Source organism: Perca flavescens, chromosome 11, assembly GCF_004354835.1.
Source record: "Perca flavescens isolate YP-PL-M2 chromosome 11, PFLA_1.0, whole genome shotgun sequence".
Classification (NCBI taxonomy): Eukaryota; Metazoa; Chordata; class Actinopteri; order Perciformes; family Percidae; genus Perca; species Perca flavescens.
Window position 1 is genome coordinate 32,994,383 of NC_041341.1, and position 20,585 is coordinate 33,014,967.

Genomic DNA, 20,585 nt, shown 5'->3' on the forward strand with positions numbered 1-20,585 from the left:
CATTAGCAGGTATATTGTTTAAGAACATGGTCCAGTATTAGAAATGAGACTATTCAGTGTTATTTGGTACTTAATGTGAAACGCAAATCAACCCACAAGTTAAATTCCATCCATGTGCACCAATTAACTTTATAAAATATAGCCCATTAACAAAATATACATACACCAATGACACACAGGCCTGTGCCAATTATCAAGAGTAAAGACTGCAACTCTGAGGCTTGTTACCACTGAATGAAATACATCAATCTGTGACCACACATTTTTCTTATTTTACTGTAAACTTAAAATACACAAACCTATCTCAAGGGCGTCCAGTAGTTGTTCTTTCACCATTGAAAAAAGAAAGAAGACATTTTCGGTTAAACATACTACTGACTACTGATGTGATTAACAGATTCATGCTGAACCATAGGAAAGTAGTGGAGCAAACAGAATTGAATCAGACAGTTAACCAGCATCTTGTTGATTTATTTGCCAACTCATGACATGAACGCATATGGAATTCATGTGCAAAGTTATCTTGAAATTTACCCCCCAAAAAAAAAAAAAAAAAAAAAATCAGTTTTCTACAAATACAAAAAGAGCTTTTTTATTTTTATTTTTTTATTTTTTACAAGAAATCCGATTTTGTGTGCATTTGTTTTGGGCAGTCATTCTACATCTTGGCGGCTGCTTTCAGCCTCAGGTTGTGTGACGTCAGCTTCCACATCTTTACCGGGCTCCTGGCGGTGTGAAGGCTCCGGCTGAGACTCCATCGGTTCCTCAGCTAGCTCTGGTTGAGGTGACGGCGTCCCCCCTGCTCTCGTCAACTCCTCCTGAAGACAACCAACATTTTGCTTACAGGGCAGAATTTTTTTGTTCCACTTTTAGCCCAATTTTTTACTCAATTGTAGATTATAAAAATTAAGATTACTACATTCTTGATAATTTATTGATGATATTTTTCAGACTAAATGCCATTCAACTTTATGTATTTTGCAACCCTGAGTATTATTTGATCATCCACATCCTCATTATGAATTAATGCATGTGAGAAAACGTTATTTGTAGGAGAAGCAAACTGTGAAATATCTTTAAACCCTGAAGCTCAGACTTTATATCACATAAGGACTTTATTTTTCTGAATTCAATTTCCATGACCAGTAGATACCCTCGCCTAAATGCTCAAATTCAGTAGTGTAGGTTTTCAGATGTTTAATTGCCACTGAGCCAGACACTTTTTTTAATTTATTTTTAATTTATTTTTTTTGGGCATTTTGACAGGACAGCTGAAGAAATGAAAGGGGAGAGAGGGGGGGAATGACATGCAGCAAAGGGCAGGTCGGAGTCTAACCCGGGCCTGCTGCGTCGAGGAGCAAACCTCTATATATGGGCGCCCACTCTACCAACTGAGCTATCTGGGCGCCCGAGCCATACACATTTAACATGCAAGTATGCATGGGCCTGTATACGATTCGGACGGTATGATAACCTTCAGCAAAAATATCACGGCTTCACGGTATTCCAATTACAGCTTTAAAATGTTTTATTACTGGGTTTTTGTCTCCATTAAACACAATGTATTTTATTTTAGAACACACTACACACTGGCAGGGACACGGGTTACTAAACCGCAGTTTCTCACCTTGACCACTCAGAAAAAACAGCTCATACCTTAGGAGCGGTAGGACGGTGGTTAGTTAGTGGTTTTAAAACCTTTACTTTTTCAAACCACATTATACCTTGAAAACACTAACAGGCCCATGCCTACATGCAAGTACAGATGGAAAGGTCTAGTTGGCCTACTTTATATTTATATATATTTTTTTAAATCACACGTCTATTGTAACTTTGTCTTACCTGGGAAACAGTGTCACCAGTTTCCTCCTGTCTCACTGGACCAGACTCTTCTTGCTCCATTGGTTCTTCCTTATCTTTCATGATGGCTGGGTGTTGCTGATTTGGCATTTCTGACTCTTCCAGTGCTGCAGTGGGAGACTCCTCCAGTTCCACAGTGGGAGCCTTTTCCAGGGCCACAGTGGGAGCCTTTTCCAGGGCCACAGTGGGAGCCTTTTCCAGGGTCACAGTGGGAGCCTTTTCCAGTGCACTAGTGGGAGCCTTTTCCAGGGTCACAGTGGGAGCCTTTTCCAGGGTCACAGTGGGAGCCTTTTCCAGGGTCACAGTGGGAGCCTTTTCCAGGGCCACAGTGGGAGTCACTTCCATTTCCACAGTGGGAGCCTCTTCTTTAACAGGGGCAGGAATTGGTTCCATCTTTATGATAAATGAGAGGAGGATATGACAACAACTTATATAAATAAATAAATAAATAAATAAATAGATAGCTGTACTTTTTTGATACATTACTTAAGAATTACTTCGGTAAGAAGGGTCTGAACAGGAAACGCCAGAATGGCCAGCAGTGTTGCAAAGACAAGATGTTCACTTCTGTAGTACTAATCAACCCTTAAAGTTAATCCTAATACCAATGTCACTGGAAAACATTTAAATGAATGGCAGGGAAAAGTGTTTGCATCTTCATCAAGTTACCTCTTTCTCCACGACCAGCTCTACAGGTTTAGGTTCTGCTTTTTTGTTTGCTTCCAGGACCAACAAGATGGAGGCAGGTATGTGAGCTTGCTGTTAGACCAAAGAAAACAGAGGCAGTTGGTACGTACACAAGGAAATCTCCACAGGAGTCAAGAATGTTTCACCCGTCAATGGGGTTGAGTGTTTCAGTGGAGACGGCTCTTACCTGATGAGGTGTGAAGGAGAGGACATGCTGTAGAAGAGGCTCTCTCATCTCCGGGCAGCGTTCAAACACGCTCGACAGTTGCGCGGCTGGCAGCTGAAGCAGCACGCTGTACGACTGAGGCTTGGTCCTCTGGCAGCACTTCACAAAACCTTCCCACACCTTGGGGTACTTCCACACCTACAGGGAGAAAAAAAAACCCCCGCAACAACCAACGTTGTGAACATTTGTGACAAAGATTAGGAAGATTAACTCCGGGACATGGATGACTGTAGAAACAATGAATATTTGGGTTTGGTGCCGACCTGCTTGACAATAAGGCGGGACAGGATGTTCATGACGAAGCCTCCCAGCCGGGGGTACATGGTGAGGGACTGGATGACGGTACGCATGAGCAGCATGGGGAGGGGACTCTGCTCCATCAGCTGCTGCATCACCACGGCCAGAACCTCAGACGTGTACACGTTCTTCTCCCCAAAGCACAGGTTGGTAGCTGTGGTCCAGACACACAACACTTTCATTGGTACATACGCAACAGAGACCATTCAATTAACTAGGGCTGTGTATTGGCAAGTATTAGGCGATACAATACATGGGTCACGATTCAATATATTGCGATACTGTGCGTAAGGCGATATATTGTGATTTTTTTTAAAGTATCATTTTAGAAAATCTAATATTTAAAAAAAGACATGATGTTCATAAAAGTCAAAGAAGTTTACTTTAGGTAAACAATTCAGTACACAGAAAATCCAACTGCCAGTTTGGGATTGTGGTTCCCAGGTTCTTAGTGAGCTAATGTTGATATGCTAAAGTAGGCCAAAGTTCAGCCATAGCTACGTTGTTAGCTTCTAGCAAAAAGTTAGGCACTGTCATGGTGCGTTCTTTTTGTCCACCGAAGTCGATCTACGAGTCGTTTTCCGGAGTTACGAACCGGAAGTTGCAAAAAGAACGCCCCCGAGGTTGTATATACACGACTCATCAAGTCGTCTGAACTCAGAGGACCCCGAGTTCACTTTCAAAGATGGCTACGTCGTGCATCACACATAGTAAACATTGTGGTTTTCTACAATTTTAAGCACTTTTGTCTTTGTTGTAACCAAATGAAGAAGTGGTACACATAGCACTGTATACTGCTACCTATAGGCATGTCGCTACAGTCTTATTAGGAGTTAAATCCCGCCTTATTAGTTATTTTGTAGCTTGTGCAGCTGAAATTGGCTAGAGATGCTCGGTTGCTAAATGACAACAATGGCCGAGTCTTGAGCAGAAAGCAGAGCAGTACCCTACCTGCGGTTATTCGTTTTTCGACACGGATGCGACGTCACACTCGAGCTACTAGTCGCGATTACAAGACACAAAGAACGCAGCATTAGGCAAGGACACTGGTGCTGTTTCTCAGCATAGCCATCTAGCAGTAGGGGGGTTAAACACAACATAAATGTGGACCACTGTCTTACAGGAATATTTTTATAATTTTTTTTTTTTAAATTTAAAAAATAATAAAAAAAAATTTCTTTTATAAATAATAAAAAAAAATTTAAAAAAGAAAATAGATATTGCCTTTTTTAAACTCGATACAGTATTGCAAAATAAAATATTGTGATACTCAAGTGTATCAATTTTTTCTTACACCCCTACAATTAACTGATGTAAAGGGTCATTTGCGCTCAATCATGCATCATTTTTTAGGTAAGGAGTCCTTTCTGTATGTAGCGACAAGCCAGGAACAGGTTGCCAGGAAATCTAAAGAAGGTCAGGAGTTTAGGAGGTTTTAAGCAGGCACTGAAAAAATGGCTTTTTAGAGTTGACATCATGTATTGTCTTGATGGATCTATTTAATCTATGTATGGATGTGATGATTGATGTTTGATCTGCCGCTGCCACTTGCACTGCTGCCCGGAACGAGACAAGCAACATTATGTCCGCACTTGGGTTCAGGACAGGGGACAGGGGAAAAGCCATGGGTGTATGAAAAGAAAGGCAGTCGGGGCGAGATGGACGGTAAATCTGGGACACGCAAACGTTCCGAAGGAGAAGGGCTGTATTAGTTTGGGTGTTGGGCTCAAATATCAACAAAATGGCACACTCCACCTTCAACCAACATCCTAAATAAACCTTGTGTTTTGGCTTGAACACAGACCTTTAATGATGGACTTCATGTCACATTTGTTGGAGTCTATGTTGTGTAAGGCAATCAGCAGGTCTCCTGGGGTGAGAGGGGACACTGACGAACTTCCCTCACCTGAAAGACAACACACAACAGTGAGAATACATCAGAGTCCTTCACCCGAAATCAGCTTCCTCACAAGCAGCTAGTCAACTCAAATAAAACTATGCATACCAGGAAATAAGTAACAAGGGGAACAGAGAATGTTATTAATTATATTTAAAGCTAAAATGTTCCATTTTCTACTAGCTAGAATACAACTTAAACCAAGTATACACTGTTGATAAAATCTGTGAGCAGCAAGATAATTTTTTGGGCATTTTTAAGCCTTCATTTATAGAGAACAGCTTAAGGCATGAAAGGGGAGAGGGAGGGGGAATGACATGCAGCAAAGGGCCACAGGTCAGAGTAAGTAAACCTCCATATATGGGCGCCTGCTCTACCAGGTGAGCTACCCAGGCGCCCAGCAGCAGGGTTGTTAATGTAAAAAGAAGGATGGAAGGTAATGACATCCACCAGTGGATACAAAAAAACAGCTCTTACTGTGTTGAGTGCCCAGCAGACGGTTGAACACCTCCTTCACTACAATCGGGTTGAGTTTGATCAGCTTGGGGAGAGCCTGGATGACTTCATTCTACATGAGAAAAAAGAACCAAAACATTAGGTGAAAGAGTGCATGATGGGAAATAACCAGGACACACTGACGTCAGTTCCATGCTGTATGCAGCGTGTTCAACATAACAAAAGTGTAACGTGTTCCAAATCAGTTCACTAGACCAGTGGTTGTCAAATGGTGGTCCGTGTACCCCTGGGGGTACATTGGAGGACTGCAGGGGGTACGTGAGATATTTAACAAAAAGTTTAATAGTTACAAGGCTGTTGTCCAGAACATTCTTCCTCTTTATGTAGAATTTTTTTTTTCCCTACCAAAAATGTGACATTTGTGTCTCCTTTGGACCTAATCTATCCTTCCTTCCTATATTGTCCTACCTTTTACAAGTTTCTTGCTTTTTTCTTCTTATGTCACTGTTTAAGTTTTTGATACCATTTTGACCTATTCTTGCTTCTTTCTACCATCTTTTTTACAGTTTTTGTCTCTTTTTCTCATTACCATTTAAATGTTTTTTTCAGTGACAAGGCTGTTGTTTAGTAAATCTATCGCTGGCAGCGCTGTACTGTTCCAGTTTATATAGACTTTTTTTCTACCGAAAATGATTAGCGCTGGTCAGGGGGTATTTGACTTAAAGAAACAATTCAAAGGGGTACATTATTGAAAAAAGTTTGAGAATCACTGCACCACTGGGATGGATAACGTTTACCTTTTCGAGGCCATTTATGACTGGAATTAGGAAACGAACATCCGGCACCCGTTTGTGGTAAAGGTCTCGCACTCTCTCCACCAGCTCTGGAGATGGAGGCACTGAACGGGGGAAATGGATAAAAAATTAACTCTTCACTCTTCATAGACTGGTCTTCTATTGTGCTGTTTTTCCATGTTTGGCTGCATTCTGTGTTGATGATCTTGTTGTTGATTACCTTTATCCGTCAAAATGTGCAGACAGCGAGTAACTAACGTCTCTGCTCCTTTAGGACAGTTTTCAACCAAGAGCAGCAGCTCAGGAGAGTTCATCCCCATTCCACGGATCTACAACAGGGGTGGAAAAAAATACTATTAGAAAACAACACAACTTAAGGAGAGGAGCATATGCTTCATTTAACCCTTGTGTTGTCTTTCCGTCAACCTTGAAAAAAATGTTTTTGACACCTTTTTTCCAGTTTGTTTTTGCTTTTTCAAAACGTTTTAAATTGTAACACTTTTCTACACATTTTCAGCACTTATTTCTATGTCCAATATTTTATGATATAAAACAAAAATTGAAAACGGGTCAATTTGACCCGAAGTCAACACAAGGGGTTAAGTCAACTTTAGTTTTCTTCCCTCAGGGGAAGAGGTCATTCAATTTTGAACACTAACAGTTCTCTCCCAAATTATAAACCTGCAGTTTTAACATCACAGGTTTGAGACCTCAGCTGTGTTTTCTCAACTTCATTCGGTCTTCCTTGGTCTGAAACGCAGCACGGAAGCTGCACTGCACCGTGCAGAGTTTGTTCTAGTTTACCTTCTCCTGTGGTCAAACCAGTCAAAAACACATGAAGCAATAGATAAACATATAGTCCAATAGTCCGGCCTTTGCCCTCCGTTGATTTTGTCATGCTAGGCTTTCCAGGCATGCACACCTGTGGCTGTAAGATACCTTCACCTTGTACCCACAGAACTTTGTGGTTTGGGGTCAATGTCTTTTAGGTTCTCGTCTTGGCACAATTATTTAGTCTCACTTGAGTTTAAATTTTAATGGTTTCATCTTAACAGCTTTGAAACATGCTTGGTAGGAACTCAAACGGCGGTTCAGCTTTTCCTGAGGACTTACAGGCTGCTCGACTGCTCGAAGCACGCTGCGCTTGATGTCTGCGATGGCCTCGGTGTAGACCGACGCCAGCTCGTGGACCAGCCGGTGGTTCAGAGGCAGCAGGGACAGGTAGAGGAACAGACACTGTCTCACGGTCTCTTCGGTCCAGGGGGAAGCCACCTCTGTGTCAACACACACACACACACACACACACACAGTGAGGTGACAGGAGAACGGGGAAGTTGCTACTTTGCATTTCTCCAGCTGGCAGGGACAAGTTCACCAAGTGTTTTTTTCTTCCCTGTGCAACACTGGTCCTAGTTGGCAGGATGTTAGCAGTGGTGTACACAGAGGCAGTGCAGCTGCACCGTGGCCTGACAGGGTCTGTGCACGGGCCTGCCACAGACCAGCTATCCCTCCTCTCTGCCAGTAAATTATGGCGGGGCTGCAACACCCACACCTAGTGTGGGTTTGCAGTAACAGCACTACAACTTATCCATGCTACCATAGCAGTTTATATATTTTCAAATAAGCCAACTCATGTCCATCATAATTTATTTTTTTACATAATTTTTGGGGCATTTTAGGCCTTTATTATATAAAACAGCTGAAGTAATGAAAGGGGAGAGAGAAGGGGGAATGACATGCAGCAAAGGGCCGCAGGTCGGAGTCGAACCCGCGGCCGCTGCGACAAGGACTGAGCCTTTGTACATGGGGCGCGTGCTCTACCAGCTGGGGTATCCAGGCGCCCCCAGTTTATTTTGTCTAAAGGGGGGTGGTGTCTAAATGCTCATGCATTCATTCTCCCTGGGGGGATTAGGAGACCATTTTGGGCTTTAGCAGAAAGGGGGGGGTCTTGGATCTTCACAATCCTACCTACTGCACCTTTAAGTGATAGCCATCAGCAAGGTACTATTCAGATCAAATTGAACGTATTCCAAACCTGTGTCTTTGTCAGCTCCAAAGAGTAGAGATGGAGGATTGGGGTGGACCAGTAGCTGCATGTAGTTCAGGGCAAACTTCTCAATGTAGTCCCTGAGGTGGTCTTTCTCGTACATACGCTTGAGAAAAGCCAAAGCAGTGGTCCGCACCTGATAATAAAAACACAGTCATTGAAAAAATGTGGGAAAAAAGCAGCTGAGCAAACCGTGAGAGTGTGAGTGACACATGAACAGGATCTGGACAAGAACAGGTTGTCACCTTCTCTTTCTCATGTGAGCTGAGATCCAGAAGTACATGCAGATACTGAAACTGCCTCGAGGGCCGCTTGACGATGAGCTCCTTCAGAGTCGTCATGCCCAAATACACCCGCGACTGAAACAAAAGGTCACAACGAACCGCTGAGTGGACGCAGAGGGAACATGGCTCTATACGAGGAGCTGTGTCTTTACCACGTCGCTTACCTCGTCCTCACAGTAACGTCGGATCACGTCCAACGCCGACTCGGTTATAATGGGAGCCTCCAGTACTAGCTTGGTGAAAAGTCTGGAAGAGACAGAATAGGAAAAAACAAAACAAGATGGGATTCAGTTTCGGCTTATAACTGGCTCGTTTTTGGCTTATGTTTTGCACCACAGCTTCAGCAAATAAACACAAATGAGCCGTGTTTGACCATTTTCAGGCATTATGGAACACGACCAGTACCCCATGCCTACTCTATGACTATTAGAGCTGAACCATTTTTCTGCCAGATATTGCAATTACTAGGGCTGTCCTCGACTAAAGAAATTCTTAGTCGACTAACACTTATACATGACAGAGCTGTGAGCTTTGAGAGGTGGTTAAGACTAGAAAAGCACAAAATAAATGTAGTTAATTAACCATCTGTAAAACTGAGTTTCTTCACAATTAATTCTGCAAAAGCACCACTTTAAATCTTGTGTTTACCATAAATGTGCTCAGAAGTTTCTTGGAAATGAGTAATTAAGCATGAATAAGCATAAAAAATGACTAATCGACTAAAGAAATCTTAGTCGACTAAGACCAAAACGACCGATTAGTCGACTAATCGACTAAGAGGGAGCAGCCCTGGCAATTACGCCTCATTTTGTGGATTATTTTCCTTTTAAGTACAGCTAAATTTCAATATTCACTGTGTAACCGATAAAACATGTCATGGACCATAGTAACATGAGACACCATCAAAACTGGTGCTATATTCTTAAACAAGGAAGATAACATAGATATGAATTGCCAGCAATAAGTGTTTTTCTTTTAATAAGCATGGAACATTGAACAGTCAAGGTTATAAAGTTATGATAATAAAAACAATTCTGATAAAAAATACCAGTACTTTCCTGTAAACTGAAATGTCTGATGTGCCTCAGTTCAACAGCAGCATCTACATGTTGCACCTTCTACCATCGTTTTTTTTTATTTTGGTTTATTTATTTTCTGCATTTATCTCTCGTTCACACTCCAGTCGGTGGCGGTAATGCACATTTAAGTTGGTTTGCCAACCGCCAATAAACTACAAAGAAGACGGAGATACCGACAGTATCTCCGTCTTCTTGATGACACGATGACGCCGGGCCCACTTCGAACTTTTTAGCAAGCTGTGCAGAGAAGCTAGCGGCGATAACAAGTGCGGAAATGGAAAACGTTTGTTTCGCGTTTTTCCGTTGTGATTCGGCCAGAAACTTCAACATTGTGAGGCGAAGAGATCGTTTTGGAATATAAAGCTTGGATATTACATTTCCTTGGACTCTTGGGGATTTATGAAAATCAATTTTTTGTCAAAATACCACTTTGTTGCTGAAAGGACGACAACAGGTAAGCATGCACTCTCGGCTGCGCAGATTACGGCTAAATTGTTTTATTTTCTTTTACTTTGTAACAGTTGTGTACATGGCTGTATATTTTAAAGATTTAATGCTTTAAAGTTATAAAAACGCTCATGAGTGGAAGTTTTATCGAGGTTACAGCGACGCCCCCAGTCACAAAGTGTCCCGTTGACGAGACGGTGATCCTTGAGAGGTTAAAAGTTTATTAATTAAAAAAACAACGTAACATGAGACACAGCCGTCTTCTAACTGTAAACAAACCGGGAACTATATTCTCAGGCGGAAGAATATAGTACTTGGGCGGAGTGATATGCTCGCAGCAAGCCTGTCTGAGAATATAGTTCCCGGTTTGTTTACAGTTAGAAGACGGCTGTGTCTCATGTTACGTTGTTTTTTGTACACGCTGTGACTCTACAAATCACAACATGTAAATAGGAACATGTTGGCGTTATTTTGTCATTTTTGTCACAATTTGGAGCAGTAGGCTAGTTGGAACCAGTTACCTGCAGGATCTGCGCTGGGCTAAGCTAATGCTGATGAGAAGGGTATGTATCAACTTGTCTTACTCTGGGGGTTACGGTGAATAAGCTTAATTCCTAAGGGTGTGACGAGATCTCGTTTTACGAGATCTCGCGAGATTAAAACGTGACGAGATTTCTCGTCGAGGTGAAAAGTTGTCTCGTGAGGCGATGTGATGTCAGCGTGATGGAGCGTGAAATTACTATTGAAGATCCCCCTGCAACTTTTAAATCATTTGTGTGCAAACATTTTGGTTTTCCTGCGGAAATAATAAACGGCGAAAGAGTGACAGACAAGACGAACACAATATGTAAACATTGTAAGAAAAAAAAATGCCGTATACCATGGCTAACACGAGCACTATGCAAAAACACTTACAGCACCACCACAGCTCTCTACTAACTACAGCACCAGAAAAAACATTAAAAGGCCAAACAACTCTAAAAGCCTTTGCATCTCTGCCACCGGTAAGTGCAAGAGCCACGGCAATAACGAGGGACATAGGCGTTTTCATTGCAGCTGATATGAGGCCATTTTCTGTGGTGGAAAATGTCGGATTTCGGCAACTCCTAAATATCCTTTGCTGTCTCCACTTGCCAAAGCATACCTTTCCATCCCTGCTACCTCAGTTCCAAGTGAGTGTGTTTTTTCTACTGCAGGAGACATAGTTACTGCCCAAAGGTCTCAACTGCTGCCAGAAATAGTCGACATGCTTATATTCTTGAAAAAGAACATGACCATATCTTAGGCTGTTCTGTGTAGTTTATCTTATAGAAAAAAAAAATTTCTGTTTGCACTTGTAGTTTTGAGAGAGCAGTACTTTGGTTATTGATACACTTACTGTTTGCATTTAAAGTTTTTCTGTTATTTACACATTTATTTTATTTACGCATACTGTTTATTTTTTTATGTTCGATTTGTGGAAAGGAGTTAGATTTCTCATGTGAAATTGTACAAGGCAGAAGCCAGTTGGTAGAGTTTATACAAAACATTTTGCAGTGTTTGCACGTCCTTTACTGCATATGATTCATTAAAATAGTAAAAAAAAGTTAAATAACATTCATCATTAATAGTTGATTTCAAAATGCACACAAATTGTTTTGCATTTTGTGATTTTTCAGTTGAATAAAAAAACTATTTTCCATTCATATATTCATTGAGGATTTCTTTAAAAAAAAATTTTAAATCTCGTCTCGTGAACCCAATCTCGTGATGTGTCTCGTCTCGTGGAGTAAGCGTCTCGTCACACCCCTATTAATTCCCAATAAGTCGGCGTGTTCCTTTAAATAAAGTAATACAAATAAATGAAAGATCCACTGAAAACAGGACATTTCTGTAAACAATCTGTGATATGTAACATTTATCTTGTGTAAATACCATAATAAAAATAAAAAAACGTTACACCAAACGTTACACCAAACATTCAACTAAATCTTTCACATTTGATTAATTGCGGTCGTCACGATTGGCTAATCGCATTCTTTCAAATCGCGATTTCGATTTGAAAACGATTCATCATTCAGCCCTAATTAGAGCTTCGTTCGGGCCCAAAATAATCAAGCCCGACCCAGCCCGAGCACGTTGTGTCCGAGCCCGGCCCGGCCCGACACATTAACTGGAATTATGAGCCTGAGCCCAATTTCAACCCGACACTTTTTAATCCGTGGGCCGTTATAACTGACGTTCTCAACTACAATTCTGAGTTGTTTGAACTGCTGAAATCTGTTTAAAATGATCTTAATGAATAATGCAACAGGAGCGAAGTAAACTGCGCTGTTTGTTTATTCAGAATGGAACAGATCGCAAATGGATCTGAATGAAGAAACGTAAATAAAGAAACTCAACGTAGGCTATTTCTCTGTGAGGGCTTGCCTCGCCCTCAGGGTGAGCCTACGCTTGGAGAAGTAACAGAAGAGGAGGTTGAAGGCTGACTATCATCTTTTCTGCCATGGCGAGCCTGCTTCATGTGTCTCTTCATCATCCACGTCCCCGTTTTATTTGCTGTCATAGGCGAACAGCGGCCGCACTTAATGCACTCAACAAAGCCGACACACATGTTGTCACTGCCCACAACTTGTTTAAAATGGTTCCATACCTCCGACTTTCCTCCAAACTTGCTCAAAGGTAATTCTCCCGTTTTCTTTTTTTCTTTACATCCTCAAGCTCCATGTTGCACTTAAGCTCCACAATACATCCCGCAGCCCCGGTGTGATGTGTGCGAGAGGAGGAGACTCCACACATGACACATGTTGCATTGTGTAACTGTAGTCCAACTTGTGTAACTTTTGACACATTTGTTACTTTGGCCTAAATAGATAATAGTTCTGATTATGGCATAGCTTTCTCCCCACCCAGTTAGGCTAAAGTAATGATTAAAAAAAACACAAACGCTTGATCAAGGGTCCGGTCCGGCCCGGCCGGGGTCGGGCAGAATCTAAACTCTAGCCCTAATGCCTTAGCATTAATAAGCGCTACAGGAAAAAAAAAAAAATGTGGGAAAAAAAAGTATTTGGTCTCACCCGTCCCTCTGCTCGGGTTTCTCCTGCAGGCCCGACAGCAGCGTGTAGAGACACTGGTCGTAGCTGTCTAGCAGCCCAGATGGCAGCTGGCTGAGGTAGGTGTTGTACTCTTGGTAGAGGAGAGAAAAGGCCAGGTCGCTCCGTGTCCTGATGTCCTCCAGAATAAATTCCAGCACCTCTTCTCTCATCATCCCTTCGAACTGCGTCACAAGCTTAGAGAGGAGCTTCACTCGGACCTGCCGAACAGACACATTCAGTGTGGTTATCCTCTAAAGACAGGCACTTGTTCTGTGCCCAATTAACTTCAAGTGCAACTCAATTATTATGAAGAAAAGGAGAAATGAACCACGGGGGTGACTGCTTACATGGGACATGCCACTTTGAGCAATCGCCTTCTCTGAATGCAGGATGCGTTTGACTGCTCTGGAGGTTAACATTTCCATCTGGGCGTCCGATAAAGGCTGGACGACATCCGACAATCGGAACACTTTTTTTCTCCCAGTCGCCCCCGTCATTCTGGAACAGAACAAAATCGTGCAGGGTAATAAGTCTTGACATAGACAAAAGGCGCAGCATACATCACTACTGCCATCTTAGTGTTGGAGCCAGAACTCACTTGGTTTGCGCCGTAGGCAGGATGGGTTCAGGAAGCCTCTTGACTGCTGCGGGAGCCTCTGGAGCCTTTTCTTTCTCGTAGCCTCCCACCACAGAGATGGCTTGTCCCACCAGTGCCGAGGCTTTGCGCTTGATGAGCGGGTCTTTAGTATCAGAGTCCTCATTGTTGCCTTCTTCTTTGCCTGCGTCGCCTTCTCTGGCTTTGCACTGCTCGAGTCCTAAGACAGAAGGTTTGTAATTAGAGACCCCAACAGCTACAGCTTGTGGCTCATACCAATATTAATAGTAAAAATAACACAAAAAATAACAATCTGATAACAATATTTTAGCAAACATATCCTTTCACCCAGTCAAGAATCTAAAAGTTACACTTTGTTTTTTTCCACATTGAATGTGATCAATCGTCTCATTGACAGCCTTGTTTCCACCAAGCAGCCCAGCTATTAAAATATAAAGTAAATTCTTTCTTTAAGATTATTTTTTTGGCCTTCTTTTACTATTAGTAAAATTTGGGGTGATAGACAGAGAAGGAACGAGAGAGAGGGGGGGGGGGGGAATGACACGCAGCAAAGGGCCGCAGGTCGGATTCGAACCCGAGCCGCTGCCAAAGACTTAGCCTACATGGGGCGAACGCTCTACCAGGTGAGCTAAAGGTTGCCCCTAGAATGGTTCTCTCCATGTTTCCATTGTCAAAGGTTGTTAATGGTACCAGTAGAACTGCTGCATTCCGTCCTGTTTTCATTTGCACTCTGTTGACATACGTGGCCCACTTAACGATACTAAAAGGTTGAGCTAGAAACACTGCAGTCCGCAACGTTCCTCTGCATCCATAAAAACCAAAACCATATTTTCCTTCTCGATAGCTCAACTTGGGTAACGGACGACACAGAGTACATATCTGATAAGGATGCACCGATTCCAGGATTCGGCCGAATATTGGGCTGTTTGACGGGGTTCGGTTTCTGCCGAACCTTAGAATTTTTTTCCACCGAACCGAACCCCACTCGGCTGCTGCTCGTTAGCTAACGTTAGCTAACTATGTTTTGCATCTAGCGTCTCACGTTCAGCTCAGTAAGCTAGCAAGAGTACACAACAGACAACTTCTGTGTAGGCTACTTCAAAATAAAACCACTTCCTGTGACGGTTCGCAGTAAAACAAATAAGGTTGCGTACCTTTTCACATATAAGTTGGAAATCAAGGAATGTAAATAGTGAGTTTTAATATCACACTATAATTTACCATTTCCTTTAAACTAAACAGCCTGAATTTCTTATTTAAGTTCACAACACCTTCATCATAAACTGGTTAGCGGAAATTAGCCAAACAAAATTGTCACTCATCTGGCGATAGCGATGTGCTTTCCTACGATGTGAAAAGAGTGTGTGAATTCAACATTAAGTTGTTACATTTAACTGTTTTAGAGGCTGAGGACGTTGTTTACTTCATTAATGTGTTTACTGCGTTAATGGACTGAAGATGGGAGTAGGATTCGGGATTCGGTTTTGGATTCGGCAGAATCTTAACCAGTGGATTCGGTATTCGGCCGAACCCCAAAAATCTGGATTTGGTGCATCCCTAATATCTGATACTAGTGTGTCAAAAAAAAAAAAATGTACATGTTATTATTATTATTATTTCATAGCTGTAAACTACTAACCCTGTGTGGATGTGCTATGACTGCTATCAGTGTTGTATGGCCTGGCTCAGGTTAAACTTTTTGTAAAATCATGAGCAATACATCCAGAGAATGAATGCCATAGAACTTTCTTTTATTGTCTAGTTTGACAATCAGTCATGTAAAAATAACATAAATAAAGTACTTTAAAGTAGGTTTTTTTTCCAGGGCTAAATGACTTGGTATCGGATTGGTGCGTAGACTTGTCCACTCACCAATACCAGCATTTTAGCCAGTACGGATGGCATTCCCGATACTGGTATCGAAACAACTAGCAAAATAAAAAAGGGTTTTCAGCTCATTTCTCAGCGCACGGCTATTACCATCCAGTAAGAACATACAAACAAAGAACAGATCTAGTGATCATGTCCATACGGGTTACGTATGGTTCTATAAAAAGGTACTATACTGAAAGTGGTTGATGGAAACGTGGCTTAACTCAGCAAGAAAGCGATAAAACACAAAATGCCCAAATGCATGGGCCTTCCCGTGCTGGATGTCTTTGTCTCTAACCTGGACCGATCCCAGCTGCGGTCATCTGCGTGGCCATCAACCTGGCCAGATGTTTAATCTGCGCATCAGTGCCTGCTGACTCAACAGGTGTGTACGTGGCCTGGAAGGATGCCGGCATGACATCCGGCAGATACACCATGCTGATGAGCACCTAAACACCAGACAGAGAAATGAGCTGAACTGCCACACAGTCACGCTTAAAGGAGAAAAATAAACGGGCCACAGTGCTCACCAGGTTGGCTACGTTGTCGGGGGAGAGCAGCGGGCGCAGGAACTCAGCTGTGAGGTCGATGGCCGACTGTGCTGCTGGAACAGCAGCTGGTTTAGGGGCCGAGAGAGGGGCTGGCTCCTCTTTGTCCTCATCGTCTTCCATCAAGGTGGGCTCTGAATGCAAAGAAACACACATCAAAACCACTGGGTGTTGTAGATAAATCTGCAGGTGTTTGTGTCCAGGATTACATCATTTCCATCACGCTTGGTTGACTCGATTTAAAGATTTTGGTGCTGACAGTGATTCAAATAGTCGCCATGACAGACACGCCACACTGATTCTACAGGTAAATGGTATTTCTTTAAAGCAGTAAAGGTCTAAAAACTACAGAAATGTATAGCTGTGTGCAGAATAAGACCGAGCTACAATATGTTTTGCAATGGCACCTAATATTTTCCATTAACTTCTATACTTCTCACACCAGTGCAGCAAACCGTCTAATGACTAGATCTATTAAATCAGAATGTCTGCAACTGCTACCGCCTGTCACCACTCACCCATCTTGACCTTTTTCCCCTCTGTGTATTCTTCATGGCGAGGCCTTTTGCGCTGCTCACGAGGTGCAGGTGTAGAGCGTGTTATTTCACTCTGGGGCATTCCCAGGTCCAGCAGCAGAGTGCTAATTTGAACCTGGAACTCCAGGCTGCAGGGATGCTTGAGGACGGCCACCAAGTGCAGCTTCAGATTCTTTCGCACGCTGCTGACCTGAGACTTGGCCAGAGTGGGTGGCAGGTTCGCTAAAAAGGTTTCAGTGTACAGGAGAGATTCCATTTAGTGTGATACTACGTACAGGCAAATGATGCATCGAGCACAAAGATTTACACTACAAAAGATAAAAACACAAAATGCTGGTCTTAATTTATCAATTTGTTTTGTATCAACATCAGGCTTGCCTCAGGTGAACATGAGGCTCAGAACACAACACTGGCTCAGAAGCACTCACCATGCAAGGTCTCATACGCCTGCACCACCTCTGACATGAACATTGGCCTCTGGCGGGCGATAGTGGCCAGGGAGCCAAGAGTTGTGGTGAGATTGATGCTGGAAATAGCCGGATGGACCATGAACTTTAGCAGCTTCTCCAGGGCAGCCTTTCCCTCCTCGCACAAAACATCTGTTCAAAATATCAAGATGAGCGAGCAAAAGCGTTAATGGACAGGACTAAAAACAAACGTTAACACATTATGTCCTCAGAGGATCCCAATATCCGTACCGTAGCGAATGTACGAGTGATCTCTGGGAACTTTGCCCAGGCTGATGTCCCCCTCCTGGCGCTTGGGAACGTCCGAGTCTGACGTCCGCGGTGACAGGGTGATGATTAATGACTCGGTGAACTTGATGGCGTGAGTGCGAACGCCGTCATTTTCAGAGTCCAGCAAGGCCAGAACATCCCCTTTCATCTGTGTGACCAGATCCCAGCATGCCTCCTGCCTCTCCGATACTACCTTGAGCGCACCAACCACTGGCAAGGAAGAGACAGAAGTAGAAGGTTTGAAAACACAACAGATATTGGTAGTAGTAACTTGATTTTAATGTATATTCCTCAGAAATGCCACAAAACAGACTGTCTACAGCATTTACTCTTTGGGCAACATCTGTAAGTGAGAATATTTCATAAATGAGGACTGTATTTACCTGCAGAGAAACTTTGTACAGTTGGGTGAGTGTGAGGATGGCTTTCTTCACCACGTTCACACTTTCGTCCCTCAGCAACATGTTCAGATTGGCGATCAGTCTGAGAAGAAGCTCATTGTCCCTTTTACTGGAAAACACAGAAAAGAAAAAGACTTGAGAAACCTGAAACCACTTTTGTTTCACAAATGTGAAATTTACAGTCACGGGACAGGAAGACTTGTCCGTCTAATAACTCACCATGCTTCCTCTATGAAGCCAATGACAAATTTTCTCACTTCGATAGATTTGTCAGTCTGAAAGGCGATCAACTCCTAAGGACAAACAGGCCAATAGAAGAAAAATTATGAATCAAAGTTTTAGTTTACTACCATGCTGAAAAGCTCTTCTGCACAATGTGCCATTTTATACATGTGCCATGATACATTATTATTATACATGTGCCATTTTATATACAGCTTATGTATTCAAATAGCTTTATTTCAGGTCAAACAGATAAGAGAGCTGTATACAGGTTTACTCACATCCAAGAAATTGTCAAGAAGAGAAGGATCCTTGTTAATGATGAGCTCCTGGACCTGAAAATGATACAAGTTCATTGATTCAGTATTGTCCTCCACTGACTCACTGCTTCATAGGGTTGTGGTTTGCCTCATATCCCAGCATACACTGGGGCAGAAAGCAGGGGAACATCCAAGACAGGGTGCAGTACATTGCAATTCAGAGTAGCCAATTAATGGTTGGAAAACTTGTGTTTAGGGAAAATACAGTAATTTGCTCAGATGTGCAACCAGTTTTGCATTATAATAAGGCTAACATTATTATGAAACTGCTTTTATCTATATATTTTTTGGGATATCACAACAGTGAAAACCAGATTTAATAAACAGACTACAAACCTGTTTGAGCACTGTTAGCTTTTCATCTGTGGCTATCAGCGCAGCCTGGTTCAGAAGTTCCACCACCTGCAACGGAAAAAGAAACGGAATCAACTTTTCCTTATATAAGCATTTATTTATATACATGGAAATCACTACATGACTGCATACTACATGAAAATAGATGTCTGCCTGCACCCTAACTAAAATCGTACTAATTCTCTTATTGTGCACAAGTGTAAGAGTTACTTTCAAACATTTCTGCTCAATATTAATTATTGAGACTCATTGTAAGAGTCTATTGGACAGTTCCCACTTACTTATTCATCTTAATAACTAACCCTTTCCACTGATTATTTCATAGTGGGCCCTGTGTATGCACCCACTACAAGGTAGTAACACCAGTGCCAAATGTAAGGAAGATTCAAGGTTTATTAGCAGAGCAAAGTGAGTTTTGGGAACAGATGTTATTGGCCAATGCCTCAGCTCAACCTAGCATAGAAACTAAGTGAGGTTAATCAGCAGATCCATACATCACCATCACAGAGACTGCAACGTGATTCATTAGGAGGACCAATGTTGCTGACTAAATTCTTTCACATCAACATTTTGGCTATTTATATATTTGAAGGGATTTATTTTTAAGTTGAACATCTAATCTGCTAGTCTGCCAGATGCTAGAAAAACATATAAATATTTGTGGTCTGATGCCAACTGATATATTGGTTCACGCCTAAACAATCCCAGCCGACATCGTTAATGTTATTATTGCGTTATTAGGATGTAAAAAGCTTACCCTTTCACTGGTGGTCATATCGACGACATGGGGAGTTTGAGTGTCCCCCTCCTCTGAAGAAAACTCCATGGTGCTGCTCTGCTTCCCTCACTATGTGGACAACATGGTCTCCAAAAGCCTATTAAACACTGCAACCTGTGTAACACATATAAATGACGATGGTATTTGACATTATGGGATTTATCAATACAACGTTTAGAGTGCGCCAGCAAGTATGAGGTTAGCGTACTACACCTACTACTGCCCATACCAATTGACTTCACTGTTAGATATGTGTACCCCATTAAATACTAAAATACATTAGACAATATACACCAATAATAACAAGGATTTAACGATTAGTGTCACAAACAAACGTACTTTGTTCTCATGCAGCGCGCTAGCACCATGCTAATCGTATTGCTAACCCTGCGAGCTGTTTAAACATTAATTGACGGATATGTGATAGTTAACAGTTACTTACCACTACACAGACTCCTTTACAGACTCTTTACGTAGGACCGGTAATTAGACGTGACTAGTGTGACAGACTTAATAATGTAGCTAGTAGCTTTAACATATCCAATTTTCATTTTCAAAAGCTCTGGGAAGCTGCCATGTTTAATTGAACAAGCGGTGTTGCTCTTCTTCTTCTGCTCGTGAACGCGCAGCAGTAGGCTACAGAAGCAGCGCCACCTGCTGGACACATGAGCGCCTGCCCGCGGTCTCAAAAACAGTTTGGTCTAGTAGGCCTATTGTTGTTACATGCATATAATACGTTTTCAATTATTAGTTGGTATATTGTAAAAAATATTTCGTTAAAAGCAATAAATATGCCGTGAGTGGTATCACCTGTCAGTTGTGTGTTTGTTTGGACCAGGTTTGGGTTTGGGCGCCTCTGCCAAAGACCCCTCATCAGCACCACAGACAGCGACACATGACTTAACAAAATAAAAAGGGTTTCATTTGAAATTTCGAATAGCCTAGAAAATATAATTTAAAGCATGTTTTGGAACAGTTTTTATACTCTGATTTATATATGGTGTCAAGAAACAATATGTCGCTTATTTTACGATGCTAGACATTTAATGTCAA

The 20,585-nt window shown here is 42.1% G+C and overlaps 1 protein-coding gene across 1 annotated transcript; it reads right to left on the reverse strand.

Moving 5' to 3' along the window:
- Positions 1-595: 595 nt before the first annotated feature.
- sympk (symplekin) lies at positions 596-20,176 on the reverse strand. Its single transcript, XM_028590969.1, is given in 28 exon segments — positions 596-818; positions 1,843-2,253; positions 2,530-2,619; positions 2,735-2,911; positions 3,037-3,224; positions 4,875-4,976; positions 5,445-5,535; positions 6,221-6,321; positions 6,438-6,546; positions 7,331-7,491; positions 8,253-8,400; positions 8,510-8,623; positions 8,713-8,794; positions 13,131-13,366; positions 13,496-13,646; positions 13,747-13,963; positions 15,935-16,085; positions 16,167-16,318; positions 16,703-16,942; positions 17,149-17,319; positions 17,419-17,649; positions 17,652-17,667; positions 17,841-17,967; positions 18,078-18,151; positions 18,362-18,415; positions 18,737-18,802; positions 19,512-19,646; positions 19,975-20,176. Coding segments are annotated over 27 exon segments (3,894 nt in total). The 5' UTR covers positions 19,581-19,646; positions 19,975-20,176; the 3' UTR covers positions 596-653.
- Positions 20,177-20,585: the final 409 nt, after the last annotated feature.